Source organism: Mus musculus, chromosome 15 (assembly GCF_000001635.26).
Source record: "Mus musculus strain C57BL/6J chromosome 15, GRCm38.p6 C57BL/6J".
NCBI lineage: Eukaryota > Metazoa > Chordata > Mammalia > Rodentia > Muridae > Mus > Mus musculus.
The window spans coordinates 80128301-80148539 of NC_000081.6; the positions used below are offsets into that span (position 1 = coordinate 80128301).

The following is a 20239-nucleotide window of genomic DNA, read 5'->3' on the forward strand; positions in this document are numbered from 1 at the left end:
AAAGAAAAGAAAAGATTTAACTGAAGAAGGATAACTCAACGTTCATGTAGGTGGTGCCATCCCCTGGGCTAGGGTCCCTGACTGAATGAAAAGGAAAAAGTGATCTGGGCACAGGCATTGATCTCTCTGCTTCCTGAGTCTGGATGCCACAGGGGCAGCAGCTCGTGTGGCCCTAACTTCTGTTGTGATGGACCATGCCCCAAACTGCAAGCCAAATAAACTCCTCTTTCCTCATGTTGCTCTTGTGGTGTGTTTTGTCACAGCATTGAGAAATGTCACTAATGCACCCTCTGTGCCCTCTTGTGCACCCATCAGGCCTCAGGTAAGATGCCACCTATGGAGGCTTTCCTGAGCCCAGTCTCTTGCCAAGGTACCTTAACAGGGTCTGCAGTCTTCTCTGTTTCCCTGCTGGACTGTAGGCTCCGTGAGAGCAAAGGATTTTTGTGTGCGTGTGTGTGTGTGTGTGTGTGTGTGTGTGTGTGTGTGTGTGTGTAATTGGAAAAAAGTTTAGTTATAACCTCCTTGAGTCTAGGCTGGTCTCAAATTCGTGGTGATCCTGCTGCCTCAGCCTCCCAAGTACTGGGATTATAGGCATGTACCAACATGTCTGGCTCTGAAAAAAAATTTCTAGAACAGATAATGAAAGAGGCCTGAAACATGAAATTTTATCTCCAGCTCAGTCCAGATCCCTCAGGGATCAAGCCTCAGCCCCACTGGCTCCATCCATTCCTGGTCTGTTCCTTTTTATCAGAGCAGGCCCTCTCCATATAGTTCATTATGATAGTATTTTCAAATCCTACTTTTAATGATGGTCCTCAAATGCTTTAACCTTCCTTGTAGCCCACCACCCACCAGAGGTTGTGGGAAAGAAAGGATACAGAGGAAGTGGACCTGTTTACAAATGTTTCTTTGGAGCAACCCCTGTGTGTCTTGTCTGGAAATCAGCAGTTCAGTTCACAGCTTGATCCATTTGCAAACACTTCACCGGTATATCAGCAGTCTAGTTCAGTAGAGTCAGGATAGCAGACACGAATCAGCAGCAGTGGGACTACCTAGCAGAGACAGCCAGTCTTCAGCCTCGGCACAAGTCAGCAGGAGGGACCAGGACCAACAGGAAGGCCAGAAGTTCTTGGCTGTGCCTTTTTCAGGGAAGAGAAGATCAGTGAAGACAGGAGACCAAAAAGCACTGCACAGCTAGCTCTATAAGCAAGCCAAGCTCAGCCTCCATCACTGTCCGTTGAGTCCTATTTATATCCTCCAGACATCATGTGCCCTCCATGGGTCTTGCCTTAGCACAAGCATCTGTCTCAGCTGACATCACTCTGCCAATCAGCTGGAATCTGAAGAAGTGGCAAGAAACTGCAGCACACCACCAGAAGGGTTTTTAGTGTGTTTCTCTCTATGGAGTCCCAACAAGTGCAGCCCAACTACTTGATGTAAGTGTGAGCTTAGCGAAGAATCCTTCATCACGTGTCCTTTCATGTCCTTGCTTTAGCAGAACATCCTTTCTCCTGTGTCTGCTTCAGCTAAACGTTCCTTCACACGTTTGCCCCAGCAAAACACCATTCAAAGGACTTCCCAAAGAACCCTTAAGTTTCCACTTCCTGAGGCTGGTTAGAGTACTGGAAGCAAGTTTGCTAGCCCTCCAGTAATAAAATAGATGTTTCTATGAAGATGGTCAGCACTAGCTGGGCCGTGGTGGTGCATGCCTTTAATCTCAGGGAGAGGTGGGTGGATCTCTGTGAGTTTGAGGCTAGCCTGGTCTACAGAGAGAATTCCAAGATAGTCAAGGGTGCACAGAGAAACCCTGTCTCAAAAAGCCAAAATAAATAAACATATAAAATGGCCAATCCTGAGACCACACAGCCACCTGGCAGAATCCTGCAATGGAGAGATTATAGAAAGGGAAGATAATCTATCCAGTGTCACTTGCCTCTTGCTGGGCAGCAAGGCTACCATACCTGCTTGGGGTCCTAGACAAAATGAAGAAATCCAAGGTGAGCCGGGCGTGGTGGCCCACGCCTTTAATCCCAGCACTCGGGAGGCAGATTTCTGAGTTCGAGGCCAGCCTGGTCTACAAAGTGAGTTCCAGGACAGCCAGGGCTACACAGAGAAACCCTGTCTCGAAAACAAAACAAAACAAAACAAAACAAAACAAAACAAACAAACAAAAAAGGAAATCCAAGGGGAAGATGAGGATTGGAGTGGAGATGGCAAGTTTTTATTTTTATTTTTTTCTCACTGTTCTTTAGGGTCCCAATATCATCTGCTCAAGGCAACAGGTGCCCGCAGCGTTGGCTGCAGTAGCAGCAAATATCAGGTCAGGGATTGACTGGAATCTGAGGGTGGCCAACGGGTTCAGGAGCACAGAGGCCCTAGGTGTAGACTTCTGACCTGAGGGGCTGCCAAGCCTTCCTGCCAAACCCACCTCAGCTCTCAGGGGCCAGACTTGCTGCAAGTCTTCCTGCTTTGTATGCGATTGGGGTTAGGGAGGTCATGGTGCAGTCATTGGATGTTCCAGAAAATGTATGGAAGCGAAGGCTGCCTTGCCCGTCTGGACACTCGTGATAAGGCCCTGAGCCAGCGCAGGCAGTTTAGATGATTATCAGGACCAACAGTTGCAGCAGAAGTGCTTCTTGAACTGATCAAAAACAACCCCAGGGTGACACATCTGTTTGTCCTGGGGGAAAAGAGGACCCATTTTAGAGATGTGAAGAGAAAGTTGAGGGGAGCTAGTGAGCCCCAAGCTTAGTCCCACTCCCTACTTAGTCACATGGGGTCCATGAGACTGGCATACCTCAGTTTCCTCATTTGCCAACATACTGATTCCCTTCTGCTGGGACCTTAAACCAATTTGATGTCGCAAGCATTTGCTAAACTGTAAGAAAACCCAGGATCAAAACAAACTAGCGAACAGAAAAGCTGAGTGTAGTAGTGCACACTTTTAATCCCAGCACTGGATAGGCAGAGGCAGGTGGATCTCTCAATTAGAAGCCAGCCTGGTCTACAGAGTGAGTTCCAAGACAGCCAGGGCTCCACAGAGAAACACTGTCTCAAAAAACAAAATAAAATCGAAACAAAAAGAAAGAAAACAAAAACCGTCCAATCCTGTGATCCCTTTCAGTCTTCTATTCCTCTGTAGAACCTCTACTCTTCAGGTGTCTGTGTCTCCTCCCAACCTGTCTTCTGCTCACACACCCCATGAGGGATATGTCTTCCACCTGAAGAGCCTCAGCTCAGAGCCTCTAAATAGAATCCAGTTATGTGCCAATCAAATCTTTCCAAAAGGCCTCCCGCTGTTGCTCGTGTCCTTGCACCGTCTCCCTTGGACCCTGTCCACTCCCCCCATCCCGCCCCTTCAGCTGCTCCATCTGTGATGTCTTTGCATGCTCAGCTTGTGTTCTGAGCTCTAGCCCCCCTACTGACTTGACAACGTCTCATCTCAGAACCACACCAAACTCAGCATGCTAACGTGGAACTCACACCTTTCTCTTGCTCCATAAACCTACCTGAGCCTGCAAAAAAAAATCTGCAGGGATCTTTGACACACTTCTTCCCATCAGCACTGTCTTTTTATTGTTGTTGTTTTCTCGAGACAGGGTTTCTCTGTGTTGCCCTGGCTGTCCTGGAATTCACTCTGTAGACCAGGCTAGCCCCGAACTCAGAAATTCGCCTGCCTCTGACTCCTAAGTGCTGGGATTAAAGGCATGTGCCACCACACTGGCCCATCAGCACTGTCTTAGGCCATTTCCTGTTGCTTTAATAAAATGCTTGATACTGGGGGGCTGGAGAGATGGCTCATCGGCTAAGAGCACTGACTGCTCTTCCAGAAGTCCCGAGTTCAAATCCCAACAGCCACATGGTGCCTCACAACCGTTTCTAATGGGACCTATGGGATCTGGTGTGTGAAGACAGTTATAGTGTACTCATACATAAATACACAAATCTTTTAAAAAAATTGATACTGGATTATTTATTCATTTAATGAAACAGGGTGTCATATAGTAGTCCATGCTGGTATCAAACTTCTGGTCCTCCTGTCTCTTCTTGTTGTTGTTTTTGTTTTTTTTTTTCAAGACAGGGTTTCTCTGTATAGCCCTGGCTGTCCTGGAACTCACTCTGTAGACCAGAAATCCGCCTGCCTCTGCCTCCCAAGTGCTGGGATTAAAGGCGTGTGTCACCACGCTCGGCTCCTCCTGTCTCTTCTTAAGGGATGGGATTACAGGACTCAAATTTATAATCCCCCTGCCTCAGTCTCCTAAACTCTGGGATTACAGTTGTGACTCTCCAAATCGAGCTTCCGCACCGTGCTTCTAGAACAAACAGACTCTTCCTTTGGGCACTGGCCAGTCACGCCAAGTGGCCTGCAATTACATTGCCAGCTAACACTACACTCCCATGTTACCGTCCATAAATTTAACTTCTGAGAATTTACAACTACTCGGAATTGCAGTCTTCTCCAAATCTAACTTCAGCTAGTTTGGCATTGGGGTGGCCTCCATTATAAGATCAGGCAGTCAGTCACCCACTACTCTTGTAAACTGAATCATTCGTTCTCTCTTGCTCCCTCCTCGCTAAGCCGCTTTAAATAGGATCTCAGGATCTCCATCGGGGTGAAAAAAAAATCCGGGAGAAAGCACACCCATAAAGACCCCAGGAAACAAGAAAGTCGAAGAAAGTAGGCTGATGGGGTTGGGGGTGGGGTGGGGGCAAGAGCCGCGCTTGCTCAAGGCGCCTCTGCTGCGCCTCCTCCGCTCCGCCGGGGGCGCTGTGGATAAGCTCCGCGGCAGCCCGAGCCGCTCTAGCCCCTCATCCCGCCACTCCGAGAGCCTGGCGCGCCGCGGGGTCCTCCAAGATGGCGGCGCAGAGGAGGAGCCTGCTCCAGAGTGTGAGGAAACCGACCCGCTCTCCGGGCTGGGAGGGTTGGGAGCTCGGGTGTGTCCTCGGGTGCAGGAACTGTTGTCTTTAGATGGCAGAGCATGGCCCTCTCGCCCCAGAGGCCTTTGGGGGCTTGCAGCGCGCGAGACCCACAGCCGGCTGGCGCCGCGCCTGTTCTGCGCGTGCGCGTCGCAGGCTGGGGCCTCTAGGGGGTCAAGGGCGCCGGGGTCCTGCGGAGTGGGAGCGTCCTCGAGCCGGAAGGGGACGTGGCGCCGCCGAGCGGGCCATCCGGAGCGTGGACACGACTAATAATAAATAGCCCCCCGCTTGTGTAAGGCGTGCTGTATCTCTGGCATTGTGTGGACCGCCTCGCGTTTATAAGCTTCGCCAGCAGCACCGGAGAATAGTTAGCGACTAAAAGTTTTTACAGACGAGGAAACCGAGGTCAGGCAGCTGGTGAGCGGCAGAGGCAGAGGCAGGATTAAAATAGTCTGGTTCCAGAAACACCCCTAAGGTTTAGGCTCCTCAAGTGAGGGCGTAGGGTTTTACTTCTGCCTCCCAGTTCACCGGGTCCCGTTGAAGGTTGGCTCCAGGCACCCCGACCTGGTCATCTGGACCTCCACGGTTTGATGTAGTCTACCCGTCCCTGCATCTTTCTCACATATGTGCAGTTACACATGTATGTATGTTAGCTCAGAGTACTGTTTGGATCTGCCAGGACAGGGCGGGGATCCCTTGGCCTTCCTTACCGTGGCACTCTGTAGGAGTTGCCTCTGGATGTCTGCTTCCTTGAAGACCAGCGCCTCTTAGCATGTTGACTTCACCACCCTACCACCCTTGCATGCTAGGTGCTTGGTCAGTGTCTGTCACAGAATGAGGAAATTGGTCAGGAACTAGGTCTTGGCTTTTCAAGGGTGGGGGGAAGTAGCTTGCCTGGCCTAGAGGATCTGAAGCCAGAGGGAGACGTGGGGGAAGAGAGAGATGGCTTTCCCTTCACTATTGTGTGCCTGCTCGGGCCTTTTGTAAAACCCTGGGAGTAAAGAGGTCTGGCTCTCTGTTTTGTAAGGTCCCAGAGGGCAAGGCCCTTGTATAAATGTCCCCATTGTAGAAAGCGTCTGGGGAACACTGATATGATTGTGACCTTGAGAGAAAGAGGGGCTGGGAAAAAAATAGTGACTGATGCCGACTGAGTTGGCTTGCTAACAAGAGAAAGGTCGACTGGGTCAAGTATCTTCTGTCTCTTCCTTGTGATGGGACCCAAAGAACACCAGTTAGGGCAGAGTGTAGGCTTTTCCCAGCACACAGAGAATGTGTTCTCTGTGTATGCTGGCGGACTTTAAAAAGGGGGAGGGAGGGCCGGCTTTAACCCGTAGTGTCTTGATGCTAGGGAAGGAACAGGAAAAGATAACTGTGTAAGGCCCCTTCCATCCTCAGGATGAAAGGACATACCTACTGAGAGGAATCCCGGTGTCCCAGCCGGGCAGGGTGCAGGGCTTGCTGACCTGTCCTTCGTCCTGTGTCTGGTGAGAGCAGCTCCAATATCTGTGTTCTGCAAATGACCTTGAAAGCTGCTAGTCTGGGCCTCTTGGGAAGATGAAAGGGCAGCAGGGGAAGAGGAGCGTGAGCCCCAGCACCGTGGCTAAGGCATAGTCAGCGTGGACTTCCATAGGGAACCCTGGACAGGCCGCAGAGAACTGCAGGGGATTCAGGGGTGTTAAGTCTCAAACCCAGAAAAATAGCTGAGGTCTCAACACATCAAAGTGAGCCTGGTTGTCAGGCTCTCCCAGCATCCCTCGGGCTGCTCTTCCTATAGAACTGAACAATTTTGGTGACCCACCTCTTTTGTACCTTTGTCTTTTTGGCTGCTGTACCCCATTCCCTTGCTTTCCCCTTCCCTTCCCTCCCTCTCCCCCATGGCTTAGGGTTCGACTCTGGACTCTCTTAGATGTCTCTGCCTCTGCTCTCCCATTTTCCTACAGTAAGAACTTTTCTCCTCTACCATACCCACACGTAGGAGCAGTCATGGCCTTTCCTTTTTAGGTTTTTTTTTTTTTTTTTTTAAATTCAGTTTTTTACAAGACAGGAGGGACACCCAAGGGGAATACAATGTATTTAACTAAATTTGTATGTGAGGGGTCTGAAAATCCATGTGTCAGATAGAAATAGTGTGTTGACAGGTAGTGAACAGTTGTGGGATAGGCTGGTAATGGGCTCATGTGGGTCTTGAAGGGGCATCATCCTTGGGCAGTTTGGTAGAGTTTCTGGAAGAAAAGGCCTTCTGAGGGATTTTTACCTATTATCTCTAGTCAGTGTGCTTTAAAAGGGTTTGGTTTTGGGGATTTTGGATTTGAGGGCTTCCTGGGTAGTTGGTTTGTTTTTAATTTTAATTTTTTAAAATTCCATTTTGCCTGCATGTAAGTGTTCTGGGTACATGCCTGGTGCCTGTGGAGGGCAGAAGGAGGTTCCAGTCGTAAGGTTCTGACAACTGAACTTGGGTCTCCTGGAACAAAAGTCAATGTTCCAGGCTACTAAGTCATCTCTCTAGTGCTGAGTTTGTTTGATTGTCTTGAGACAAAGTCTCACTATGTATCAGTGGCTGACCTCCAGCTCACTATATGGCCTTGAACTTGGAGATCTGTTTCCGAATGCTGGGGCAGCATACACCACTACATTCAGCTAAGAAAAGTGGTTTTAAAGAAAATCTTAGAATGGTGGTTCTCAGCCTTCTTAATGTAACTCTTTAAAACAGTTCTTCATGTTGTGACTCCCAACCACAAAATTATCTCATTGCTACTTTATAACTAATTTTGCTACTTGTTATGAATCATAATGTAGCTATCTAACATGTAGGATATCTGATATAGAACTCCTGTGACCTCCAAAAAGGTCTTCACCCGCAGGTTTAGAAGACCCCAGCCATAGCAGCCTGAAAAAAGCCTGTGAGTCTCACAGAGATTTACCCATAGTTTCCCCGGTCCAGAAGGCCTCCCAGGAGAACCGATACTATAAATGGACTGCCACAGTGTTTCCAATTCTAGATGGTAACAGTCAGCTGTGGGGGCTCTGCGAATACCAGGAGATCCTTACCACAGAGTAAGGATCTGAGTGTCCACATGAGGCGAGGAGGAGATCTGGTTCAACAGGAATCGGTAGCTGGTGTGGGGTCAAACTTCTAGAAGCCGATTCAGAGCAGTTTACTTTAGCCATGTGTAAGCACAGTAGAGCTTTGGAAAGAAGCTCTCCGTGACAGTTATCACAGTAATGCTTAAGGCGGGGCTGCCTCGAAACTCTTGCAAAATCCTTAAGGATGAGTTCTAGTGACTGAGAAATAGTGCTCAGGATGAAGGTCTAGGGAGGAGTCTGGGATGAACACAGTAGTATGGGGAATGCAGCTGTGGTCTGGCCCTACAGTCTGCACAGGTCACCAGGCCGTGAACAGTATCCATCCCCAGCTCTCTGGCAACAGCAGGTATGCAGCCTTCTGTTGAAGAGACAACCCTGTGTGTTCAATATTCCTGGTTTCCCTCATGCTTATCAGTGTGCACAGGGACCTGTTGCCCTCTACACCTCAACAGCAGACTTCTGTCTTCAGTGCTGCTGTGAGTGAGCCAGTGCCTTGCAGTGACCCTTGAGTGTTCCTCCTGTGGTAGGCACTGTGCTGGAGCAGGGGTGGTGGTGGGGGATGACGACGACACGCCCTGACAGATGCTAAACAGCAAGTACAGACTCTGTGTAATTTAATAATAGTTAATGAATCAGGCAGATCTTTGAGAGTTCAAGGCCAGCCTGTTCTACAGAGTAAAAACCAGAACAGATAGAACTACACAGAGAAACTTTGTCTCAAACAAAAGCAAAATCCATTTGGTTTGTTACTATGACTGTAATCCCTGCTCCTCAGGAGGCTGAATTAGACTTGAGTCCAGGCATCTGTGGCCAACCTTGGCAACACAGTAAGATGATATCCCCCAAAATATAAAAAAAACCCAAGTTTTAAGCAAGCAAAGGATGTTGTCACCCTGAAGTCGTGTTTAGACTGAAGTTTGTCCTGAGGAATGATATTTATGCGATCACATGCTGCGGCCTATGCTTTTTCCCCTGTGCACCTTAAACAAGCGCAGGGCTGCGCTCAGGTGGTCGTGTGCCTAATGTGCATGAAGACCTGTGTTTGATTCCCAGCACCTCATAAAACAGAGCGTAAGGACAGTCTTGTAATCCTGGGACTTGGGAAGCTGGGCAAGAGGGTGAGGGGCTTGAATTTGACTATATGAGGCCTTGTCTCTAAGCAAATGTGCCCACTGGAAAAAAACATATATTCAGGATACACACACACACACACTGTGTGTATCCAGGGCTGGTGATAAGGCTCATGGAAGAGTGTGCACAAGTCCTCAGGTTCCATCCCCAGCAATAGGGGGAAAAGGAAGGAAAGAAAGAACAACGTACATGTGTCAATACCTGAGCGGTGTACTAGCTACTCACCAGCCTGGGATGGGGGTCCAGCTGCTGGTCTGGTCTGCAGAGACCATCCCGCAGTTCTTAGGAGCCTTGTGAGCGTCCATCATGGAGTCTGACAGCAGCATAGAGCATTTGATGGAGCTCTGGAAGGCAGTGGGAGCCTGGAGTGAGTTGGCCTCAGAGAAGTGGGTCATACAAGAGGTTTATTGGAGAGAAGGAACTGCTGTCCCTCACCCTAAGCCATCTTCCCAGGGCCATTGCCCCCCCCCCCCCCAAGCTTCTTTTTGGTCTCTGTGGCAATGGATTGCTTTCACCACAGAAACACTCAGCCTTTTCATGCCATAATTTGATATTCAAGCTGTGGCCTGAACAGGGAACAGGGCTTTGTCCACTTGTCTGCCGGGGGTTTTGAGATGAGTCGTGTGGGAACTATTACTGCAGACCTTGATTTCGATAAGAGTCCATGAGAATGTGAGGAACTCATTCTTAAACAAACATGCACAGGTGTTTGTGAAGCCTCTGAGGCCACACACACAAGGGTCACTATGAGTTTTCAGAGCACAGCAGGACTGTAGGGGGCTCCCTCTCAAGACAAGACCGGCAGGAATTAGGGCCTTTGATGTGGCCACTCGGCACACTTTCTGTTGAATTTTAGGAACTGTTCTTTTGAATGAGGGAGGAATCTTGGTTCCTGTGCTCACTGTGTGTGTGTGCGTGTGTGTGTGTGTGTGTGTGTGTGTGTGTGTGTGTTGCTCTGTGCTGAGACTTGGAGTGTGAAACACCCCCTTTTCAGCTTCTCCAGGGCTAGCGCCCCCTGAGCTCTTGGCCTGGCATTTGGAGCCGTGGGAGAAAGTATGCATCAGTTAGTGCATGGGTGGAGGAGTGGGTGGTTTGTGTGAGTGGCAAATATGCGACCTTTCCAGAAATTGTTGAGCAGTGTGGAGGAAGGATGAGACTTGGCAGACGTGTTAATAGAATCCTCTGTGGACGATTCTTGTGGATAGTCCCTGGCAAAACAAGCGAGGAACAGGAGACCACGCGCAAAGCTCAGTCAGCCACGACATAGCAAGAATGCTTCTGAGTGGGTCTGTAAAGTCAGAGCCAAATCTTCCTGGCTCACAGCGACACGGCCTTCTGGCCTTGGCTGGTTACTTGCTGGGGCTTGTGTCTGAGGCACAAGGCTACTGGGCCTCTTGTTGACAGAGCACCCAGAGTGTAGGAGAACTACCCATTTGTCACAGGTCCTAGGGCACTGTTATGAGGTCAGTGTGTTACATGTGTGTCTTAAGTTTCAATTGCTGTGAAACACCATGACCAAAAAACAAGTTGTGGAGGAAGGGGTTTATTTTATTTGGCTTGCACTTCCATATTGCTGTTCATCATTGGAGGAAGTCAGGACAAGAAACCAAACAGTAGAAACCTGGAGGCAGGAGCTGATGCAGAGGCCGTGGAGAGATGCCGCTTACTGGCTTGCTCTCCTAGCCTGGCTTGCTTGAACCCAGGACTACCAGCCCAGGGATGGCACGATTCACAGTGGGTTGGGCCTTTCCCCATTGATCACTAATTGAGAAAATGCCTTACAGCCGGATCTCATGGTGACATTGCCTTAACTGAGGCTCCTTCCTTTCTGATAATTCTAATCTGTGTCCAGCTGACACAAAACCTAGCCAGTACACCCGAAGAATACAGATTTCAAGTAGTGAGCCGTTTGACAGTACTAGACTAAAATACGACATTGGCCAGCGGTCACATGGTCAGTAACCTAAATGTGGAATGCCTAGTACTCATGCTGAAGCCGCTGGAAATAGCCTCTGAGACCTTGTGCAGTGTTCTCCTGGAGCCCAGGTCTCCACTGTGTGGGTTGGGATGTGTTGAAGGAGCAACAGGAATGGCTGCCATTGGGAAGGCATTTGGTTTTCAGTTCCCTTCAGACCTCAGATGCTGTCAAGAGAAGGGCTTAATTTGGTCTGTGCTCTCAACACTCTTATGACATTTTTCTCTCTGTGTTTTTTTATTTGTTTTTTGAGATAGTGTTTCTCTGTGTAATAGCCCTGGCTGTTGACTCACTCTATAGACCAGGTTAGCATCCAATTCATAGAGATCCGCCTACCCCTGCCTCCCGAGTGCTGGGATTAAAGTCCTGTGCCACCACAGCCCGTAAGTGTTCTTTCTCTTTTTCTAAAAAAAGATTTAGTTTGGTTTTAAGCATGTACATGTGTACAGGCCTGTGTGTGTGTGTGTGTGTGTGTGTGTGTGTGTGTGTGTGTGCACCTGTGAGTTCAGGTGCTAGTGGAGTCCACCGAGGGCATCAGATACCCTGGAGTTGGTGGTTGTGAGCTGTCCTGTTTTCTTGGCACTGAACATTTGGTCCTTTGGAATAGCACCACTGAGTATCCTCCCCTCCAGCAAGGGATAGTTTCAAGACTAGCCCTGGCTAGCCTGTTCTAGGTTGGCCTCGAACTTGTGGTAATGATCTTTCTACTTTTTCCTCCTGGGTACTAGACGGAATACTGACTGCTCATCTCTTTTAACAGTTAAAGGGCCTGGAGAAGTGGCTCAGCAGGTAAGAGCACTTGCTGCTCTTCTAGAGCTTACGGCAGGCAGTAGATTGAGTACATCTTCACCTTTTGTCTTCTAGATACCATAAACCATACTGGCTTTCCACTTACCACAATACTGGAAAAGTTTGCATTCAAAATGAAGTCCTCTGAGAAAGAAATTGACAGTTTTAAGATAAAGTTGGAAGTGGATTGATGGCTTGTAGATTGATCTTAGCCTTTTGGCTAAGGTCATGTGTAAACTTGGAAGTGTATCATTTACTGAGGAGGCTGTGTAGCTGGCTGACATTAGGGAAACACCACTCTCCCCAGGTGGATTGGAGCAGGAACTTGGGCGTAGATAGGACTGAGAAATGCAAACAGGTGAATTTTGCTTCCTTGTGCTTTCTGTGGTGCTTGTTGGGTAAAATTTGTCTTAATCTTACTAATACGCCAAAGCAAACATCAGGAACTTAGTGTTTAAAGACAGTCAATGTAAATAAAATAAGTAGGACTTTCTTTTAGGAAGGTGCATTGCCGTAAGTCGTTGGCTTAAGTCTGCTCTCATCCCCGTGACTGTAGAGCTAAGACCTTCATTTGAGGTCTCTTTGCATTTTTTTTTACATTTATGCTTATTTTGTGTCTGTGTGGGGAGGGTTAGAGGATTTCTGTCGTTCCACCACATGGATTTGGGGGACCAAACATGGGTCTTCAGGTTTGGAAGCAAGGGACTGAGCCATCTTGCCCACCTGTATTGGGCTTTTCTTTTTGGTTGTTTTTGTTTTATGTAGGGTCTCTCTACATAGCCCTGGCTGTCCTGGAACTCACTATGTAGACCAAGCTGGCTTCAAACTCAGAGAGACCCTGCCGCTGCCTCCCGAGTGCTGGGTTCAAAGGTGTGCCACCACACCCAGCTCTGTGCTAAGCTTTTCCAAGAAGGCAAGTCTTCGATGTGGAGCCCTCCTGCCAGAAGTGGGTTTGTTTACCATGGCTTTTGTCTGGGCAGGTTTTTAGAAGTCATTTGAAGTGCTGTGTGGAAGGTTTTATCTGAATAAGCTAGACAGCTGTTATGAGATTGTGGGCCTTTCTGAGGGTGAGATTCAAAGTTGTCAATACCCTGGAAGCCAGAAGGAAAGCACTAAGGTCTCATTTGACCCATGTGAATGTACATTTAAAAAGCATACTGCAGGACTATGGTTGGGGGACACCGGCCTGCTGGACTTCTCGGAAAGAAGGCCATGTAAAAGCCAGATAGCTGTGTTGGCCTTCCTGTAACCCCAACACTCAAACAGAGACGAGAACCCCAGCTAACAGAAGTAGCTTGAATTACCCATCTCCTGGTTCAGTGAGGGGCCCTGCTTCAGTGAATGAAGTAGAGAGCTGTCAATGTCATTTTAGCCCTTGTCACATACACACCTAGACATAGGCACACATAAACTCCCCCCCCCAGTAAGATGTGGGCACACATATAAACTCACCCCCTCCCACACACACACAAGAAGACATGGGCACACATATAAACTACCCCCCCCCACACAAGAAGACATGGGCATATATATAACTCACACACACACACACAAAAAGAAATGGGCACACACATACCCCCCACACACACACACACAAGAAGATATGGGCACACATATAACCCCCCCCCCCCCACACACACAAGAAGACATGGGCACACATATAACCCCCCCAACACACACACAAGAAGACATGGGCACACATATAACCCCCCCCACACACACACACAAGAAGACAAAGTGTCAAGTTAATTTGTTTCTTGGGTGCTTTTTTCCAAGGTAAGCAAATACTTCATCTCATAAGAGCAGTGCACAGTGGCACTGGAGCCGTGGAAATTACTGTTTGCAAGCAAGTAAAGGGATAACTCTAAAATTTACAGAACAACATTATAAAAATTAAATAATAAAAAAAAAGAATTGGGTATAGTGGCACCATTAATTCCAGCACGTGGGAAGGGAGGGGGAGACAGGCAGATCTCTTTTGAGCTCGAGGCCAGTTTTTGGTTTCAGGGTTTCCAGGGCTACCCAGTGAGGTCCTTTTCAACATCCCCACCCAAATTATTTTTTATTTTATGTGTATAGGTGCTTTGCCTGTATGTCTGCACTGTGTGTGTAGTGCCTAAAGGCACCAGAAGAGGGCAGCAGTTAGAGCCTCTGGAACTGGAATTATTGCACAGGGTTGTGAGCTGTAAAGTGAGTGCTGGAAATCAGACCCTGGCTTTCTGCAGGAGCAGCCAGTACATTGTTTTATTTTGTTTTTGTTTTTCAAGACAGTTTTTCTCTATAGCCGTGGGTATTCTGGAACTCTGCAAATCAGGTTGGCCTCTGTCTTCTGAGTGCTGGGATTAAAGGCATTGGCCAACCACTGCCCAGACAGCCAGTACTCTTTAACTCTCTGAGACGTTTTTAAAAGTAGTGTAGGGCCAGGCGTGGTGGCACACGCCTTTAATCCCAGCACTTGGGAGGTAGAGGCAGGCGGATTTCTGAGTTCAAGGCCAGCTTGGTCTACAGAGTGAGTTCCAGGACAGCCAGGGCTACATAGAGAAACCCTGTCTTGGGGGGAAAAAAATGTAGTGTAGGAATCTTCAGACAGTACTTGCAATTACTTAAGGTCAAGGTACCAGCTATGTACATTGACATTGTCATACTCACAGGTTTCTGATTTGTAGGGAGTTTCTTATTAGCTAAAGATGGCCTTGGTGGTCAGTATAACATCTTCCTACCCCATTGCATCTTCCTGGGTCCCCACCAGGCATTGCTTCCTAAGCAACACCAAGGCAGGCCCTTCAATCAAGTGTCTGTCTGTGATTTGCATGTGGTAAGAGCAAGCTTTTTCTTTAGTTTCCCATTTGTGTGTGTGTTGGCGTCATCTTCCCCTAGAAGGGAGGCTTTAAACAGTGAGTTTTCTTGTGTTACTTTGTTGTGTTGTTCTTGGGACTTAGTGTGATGCACGCCTGACCAGCAGCTAGATTTGTTAAATGAGTGTGGATGTTAACTGAATGTACGGCCATGACGTAATACATATGGCTAAGTGAGGTACCTTCCCGTGTGTGTCAGAGCCAAGAACAGAGCTGCAAAGTGTTTCTGTTACCAGGAAGCACCTTCCCCTTGTCCTCACCAGAGGTGACCAGGATTTCAGCCATTTCATTCATTATCAGTATAGCTTTTAGACATAGTATCTGTTCTGAAAGACTACTAGGAGACTTCTAGTGACTCCTCAGATCCTGTGGCAAAACTGTGACTGAAGCAAACATCCCATGAAGGAAGCATGAATGAGTGGAGACACATCGCATTCATGGATCAGAAGATGGGAGTGATGGAGATGTCAGAGTGTAATATGTATCAGGTCACCCAACGTTTATTGCAGTAAAGACGCAGGAGGCAGAAACTGAGGTAAAACGTGCTAGCTCAGCGAGGTAACTTTATCTTCCTCACTGTATACAAATATCTATTTACAAGCCTGATCCTACAACTAAACTGCTAGCTCTTTAGAAATCTCTTTCTGTGTCATACTACCAAGCTAGCCTACCTTTCTCTTGAGTTCTCCAAACCCAAGGGGGCTCCTTAGCTCTCTTCCCTAGAATACTGTTTGACCTGTGTCCTGCCAGCTGTTTCTCTGTGGTTCCTGCAAGCCCAAAGAGAAAATCCCTATCTCTTACCCAGAGCTCCTTCCATCAAGGTTCTTCCCAGCCAAAAAGGAGAGAGAGATCTACAAGCCAAATCAGTAAGGGGCTGAGCCGTTTCGCCTTTTTGGTGGGGCAGTTCAAGGCCATGCAGCTGACTTTCCCTAGCAACTCGTCCTAAAATAGGCAGGGACTCTCCATTCTTCCGCCTTCTTGTCTGTGGAGGCTTTTAGAGGCGCACCCAAACTGTGTCTTTTTAGGACACGCCTAACCACATTTAAGCATTTCTATTTTGCTAACAATTAGGTTTTCTGTGTATAATAATCAAATATCCTGGAATATCAGAGTATGGCCTAGAGATTCGAGTTGTTGCAAGCCAACAGCCCATTAGCCTTTTTTTTTTTTTAACTTATTTATTCATTCTTTTTGAGACACGATCTCACTGTGTAGTTCAGCCTAGTCTGTGATCCTGCTACTGCCTCGGCTTCCCAAATGCTGGAATTACAGGCGTGTACCCCTATACCTGAATTCCCAAAAGACTTCGTGCTTTTTGTGTGTGTGCGTGCAGCATGTGAACAAAGTAAGTCTAAAATTTAGATGAAAAGGTAAAGAAGCTAGACTAGCCAAAACACTCTTGGGAAGAAAATACAGTTAGAGAAAGTCCCCTTGGTCAGTGGTTTTCAACCGGTGGGTCACAACCCACAGGGGTCACATTAGACGTCCTCCATACCAGATATTTACTCTATGATTCATAACAGTAGCAAAATTACAGTTGTGAAGTAGCAGCGAAATAATCTTAAGGTTGGGGGTCACCATAACATGAAGAACTATTAAAGGGTTGCAGCTTTAGAACTACTGCTCTATGTGAATTTAAGGCTCACTATGACAAAGCTGAAGGAATAAAATGTCCATCACAGATGAACAGAACAGAGTCCAGAAACACAGCAGGACCTTTTTGCAGAGGTGTGATGGTAACTCATTTGGGGCAGCAGCTCTCCAACAGGTGGGCTAGAGCAGCTGGGCATCTGCCTTCTATACAGATTAATTCAACGGAGGTCTCAGGTGTAGACATCAAACTGTAAAACTTCAAGTGAATGTGAGGTTTTCATGGCCTGCTCTGTGTAAGAGCCCTTGGGTGTGACTCTCAAAGCATAAACCAAGAAGGTTTGAGTGTTGGCGCACGCCTTTAATCCCAGCACTTGGGAGGCAGAGGCAGGCGAATCTCTGTGAAGCCAGCCTGTTCTACAGAGCTAGTTTTGGGATAGCCAGGGCTACACAGAGAAACGCTGACTCGGGGGTGTGATGGTGGTCACAAGGCATGAATGGAAGAAATCGATAAAATGGAAATCATAAAAATTTAAGTTTATTTTACCAAGAAAACAATATGAGGCAAGTACAAACCTGGGAAGACACTTTAAAATCATGTAGCCAACAAAGGACTCTACTGCAAATACATAAAGAATTCTCCAGACTCAGTTGTTAAACAGCCCAATTTAAAAGGAGGCATAAAATAAAAACTTGGCAGAGAAGACCTGTGGGTGGCAAGTGAACACTTGAAAAGATGTTCAGTATCATTAGCTATCAGGAAAATGAGAATTATAGCATGAGCTCAGGTATGCTTTAGAGTGAAGAACAGACCTGCTACCTAGCGCTGTCCACTTGGAGCGCGTGCTGCTGCTGCAGGAGGGCTGCGCGTGGCCCAGCTGCCCTAGAAGATGGCCTGGCAGTTTCTTCTAAAGTAAACACCCAGAGGCTGGAGAGTGCTTACCAGTTAAAATAACCCTTGTTGCTCTTCCTGAGGACTTAAGTTTCTGTCCTGGCAGGGTGTCCAGTGGCTCACCACACCTCAAGTTCTAACTCCCAGAGGACCAGACACCCTCTTCAGGCTTCCAAAAGCATCCACACACATGGGGTATTTGCTTACATACACAAATATGTCCATTTAAAATAATAAAAATCTAACTCTCCTATTTGAAATAGGGTCACTGTATAGCTCTGGCTGGCCTGCCTTTCAAGTACTGGGACTAATGTTGTATACCATTACCCCCGGCCTAATAAAGAAATATTAAAGAAAGAGCTAAACAACCGTTTAGTTGGACACAGTGCTTCTTGTTTTTTGTATGTATGTGTGTAGTGTGGTACCACGTGTTTGTCAGCCTTCCAGTAGATCTTTGTGACCTAGCAGCCTGAGCCCCAGGTAGTTACCAAATGAAAGGAAAAGCTACCTTCAGACAGAAGCTTGAAATTGAATATTTATAGCAGTTCTCCCAAATACTGAAGACTGTAGATAGCACACATGGCCTTTGGAGGATGCTGGAATAAGCAGACTACCATATCCAACAATGAGAAAGGAGAGCTACAGATGCTTGAGTAAAGATGAGCAAGCTATTAATGCACATAAGTACAGTGGCTGAATCTCAACAGCAGGATGCATGAAAGGAGCCAGCCTCACAGGGCTACACACCGCACGCTTTGACAGATGCCATTCTTTAAAGAGCAAAACCACAGGATGAAGAGCAGGCCGGTGCTGCAGGCCTGAGATGGGTGGAGCACCTCCCAAGGTCGTCAGCAGGGCATTCAGTGTCCTGGCTGGGGGTAGTTATACAGCACGACTGTACCCAAAGACAGAGATCTTACTACATGATCATTTAAAATAAAACTCCCACACCCTGCAGTAGTATCTCCAGGATACTAAGTACCGAACAAAAGCTTTGAAATAGATGCATGTGATATAAAAGCAATTATAATTGGGAGGTATATCTGTCTAGTGACTTTCATCACTATGTAAGTAAGCAGATGAAATTTGCCACAGAAGTTAGCCAAAGACTTTCTATAGCTGATTGGAGCAGCCAGCTGCAGTGGTTTTATGCTCCCCCCACCCCCTTTTCTTTTAATGCTTTTTCAAGACAGGCTTTCTCTGTGTAGCCCTGGAACTCAGAGATCCACCTGTCTCTCCCTCCCAAGTGCTGGGATCAAAGGCATGCGCCACCACCACCAGCCGTTTTATATCTTTTTTCTGAAGATCGTTACTGTTAACTTATAAGAAGTTGCAGCTGGTGGCCATAATTGTTTAATATTTCAATAGAACTTTCCAACTTTTTGGCTTTTTTTCAGAGTATTACTTTACCCATGTGTTTTTGCCTGCACGTATATATGTGTACCACATACAGATCTGATGCCTGCCTTGCGCAAGTGTTTGCAGGACCTCTGAGATAGCCTTCCGTGGGTGTTTGTGTCTCTGATACTATGTTCTCACAGTCTAGGCTTCAGATGCATATGCAGGGTGCTTTGGGAGCCTCCAGGACACTGGCCAGGTCCTCACAGACATCCTTCCCAAGACAAAGGATAGAAAATGTGTAACTGAAGCCTCACACAAGACCAACTTACTTATCAAAGAAGTGGGGTCAGACCACATTTAATGCCTATGAGCATGACGCGCTGAGACGGAGCCTGTCGCCAGCGGCTGTGGGATCAGATAGTCCTAAGCCGCCCCCCCCCCCCCTTGAGGACTTCCATTGTGCTGTGTCCTATCACTGTATCATGCTTACTAACAAGTCGTACATTTCAAGAGAAAACGCCCGATGCTTGGGGCCACCTCCAGGAACTTTACAAAATTAAAAGTTGGGATATTTAAGCCAAGGCGTGCGTGCGTGCGTGCACGTAAATCTGTAGTGATTAAGCAAAACATCCTGGTTTGAAATCCAAATCTGATGGGAAAGAATGAGAGTCAGATATAGACAAGAGAGATGGGTCAGGGTGCCGTCTGAATACACAGGGCAGTGACCCTGAGTTGACAATCCCGGAAGGCTTGCCCAACAAGAAAAAGGGTGTGCACAGGGCTTCAAACTGCGGCTTGAAGGAGGCAGGACACAGGCGGAGGCCTCCAAGCCAGGGGGAATGACAGGCTGATGTGCAGGCTGGAGTTTCTGAAGGCCAGGCCCGGCTACCTTCCTGAGAGCATGTGTGGAAATCTGTTTATAGTACAGATAACCCAGGCTGCACACTGGTCAGGCATTCTGCAGTTGGAACCAGTACCCAAAAGATTCCTTTATGTTGTACAATAAGATTCTCTGTGGGAGAAGTATGACCAAAGAGTTTCCTCTAAGCTGGGCTTAAATCCTGTGAGTTACATTAGCCTTGCTTACTTTGTAGTACAGCTCGCTCTCTCTAGGTAGCCATGCTAAGCTTCCCACTGGGGAATGCTGCAGCTTTAGGGTTCCCAAGGGAACCAGTTTGTGGATGCCCCATAAAAACAGGAAATGCTTTAGTTAGAGTCCCTTCAGACAAACATCATCATTTCCAGCCGTAACCATCTTGCAGGCTGCAGGCCTGCCTTTGCCCTGTTGGAGAGGCAGGTGCGGTGGGATCTGGGGAGAAGAAGGTGGTTTTCAGTTTCCCGGTGCTTCCCAGGAGCAGCAGCCAAGCTGGACAGATGACCTGCCACTCTGTCACCTCTCTGGAGTTGGTTCAGCGTCCAACCGCAGCTACTCTGCTGATGGCAAGGGCACTGAGAGCCACCCTCCGGAGGACAACTGGCTTAAGTTCAGGTACGTGTGTCGGCATGACTGACCAGAGAAGATCGGTTCATGAGCAAGAAAAGATACTGTCCTGCCACCTCTGTATATGAGGCTTGCCTGTGAAGTGGGGCCTATGGGAAGTGTCGCCTGCTGTGGGATAGGGATGGAGAAGGCTGGCAGGGAAGATTCAGCAAGCAGGTCATTGT

General features: G+C 47.7%; 1 protein-coding gene and 1 long non-coding RNA gene across 3 annotated transcripts in view; one reads left to right on the forward strand and one right to left on the reverse strand.

Moving 5' to 3' along the window:
* Positions 1-1098: 1098 nt before the first annotated feature.
* On the reverse strand, positions 1099-19979 carry Gm31253. Its single transcript, XR_384256.4, has 3 exons — positions 6328-19979; positions 2429-2680; positions 1099-1139 (listed from the first exon to the last, which is right to left on the reverse strand). It is a non-coding gene; the product is annotated as a predicted gene, 31253 (long non-coding RNA).
* Tab1 (TGF-beta activated kinase 1/MAP3K7 binding protein 1) overlaps positions 4827-20239 on the forward strand; it is a 28581-nt gene continuing 13168 nt past the window's right edge. Inside the window, exons 1-2 of one of the 2 annotated variants that reach the window (XM_006521259.3) lie at positions 4827-4888; positions 19927-20063. Coding sequence is in view for 1 of the 2 variants with exons in the window: in NM_025609.3 (NP_079885.2) it covers positions 4856-4888; positions 19927-20063 (170 nt within the window). In the remaining variant the exon portion in view is untranslated. The remainder of the gene's footprint in view (positions 4889-19926; positions 20064-20239) is intronic. The other variant, NM_025609.3, reaches the window with a different exon arrangement.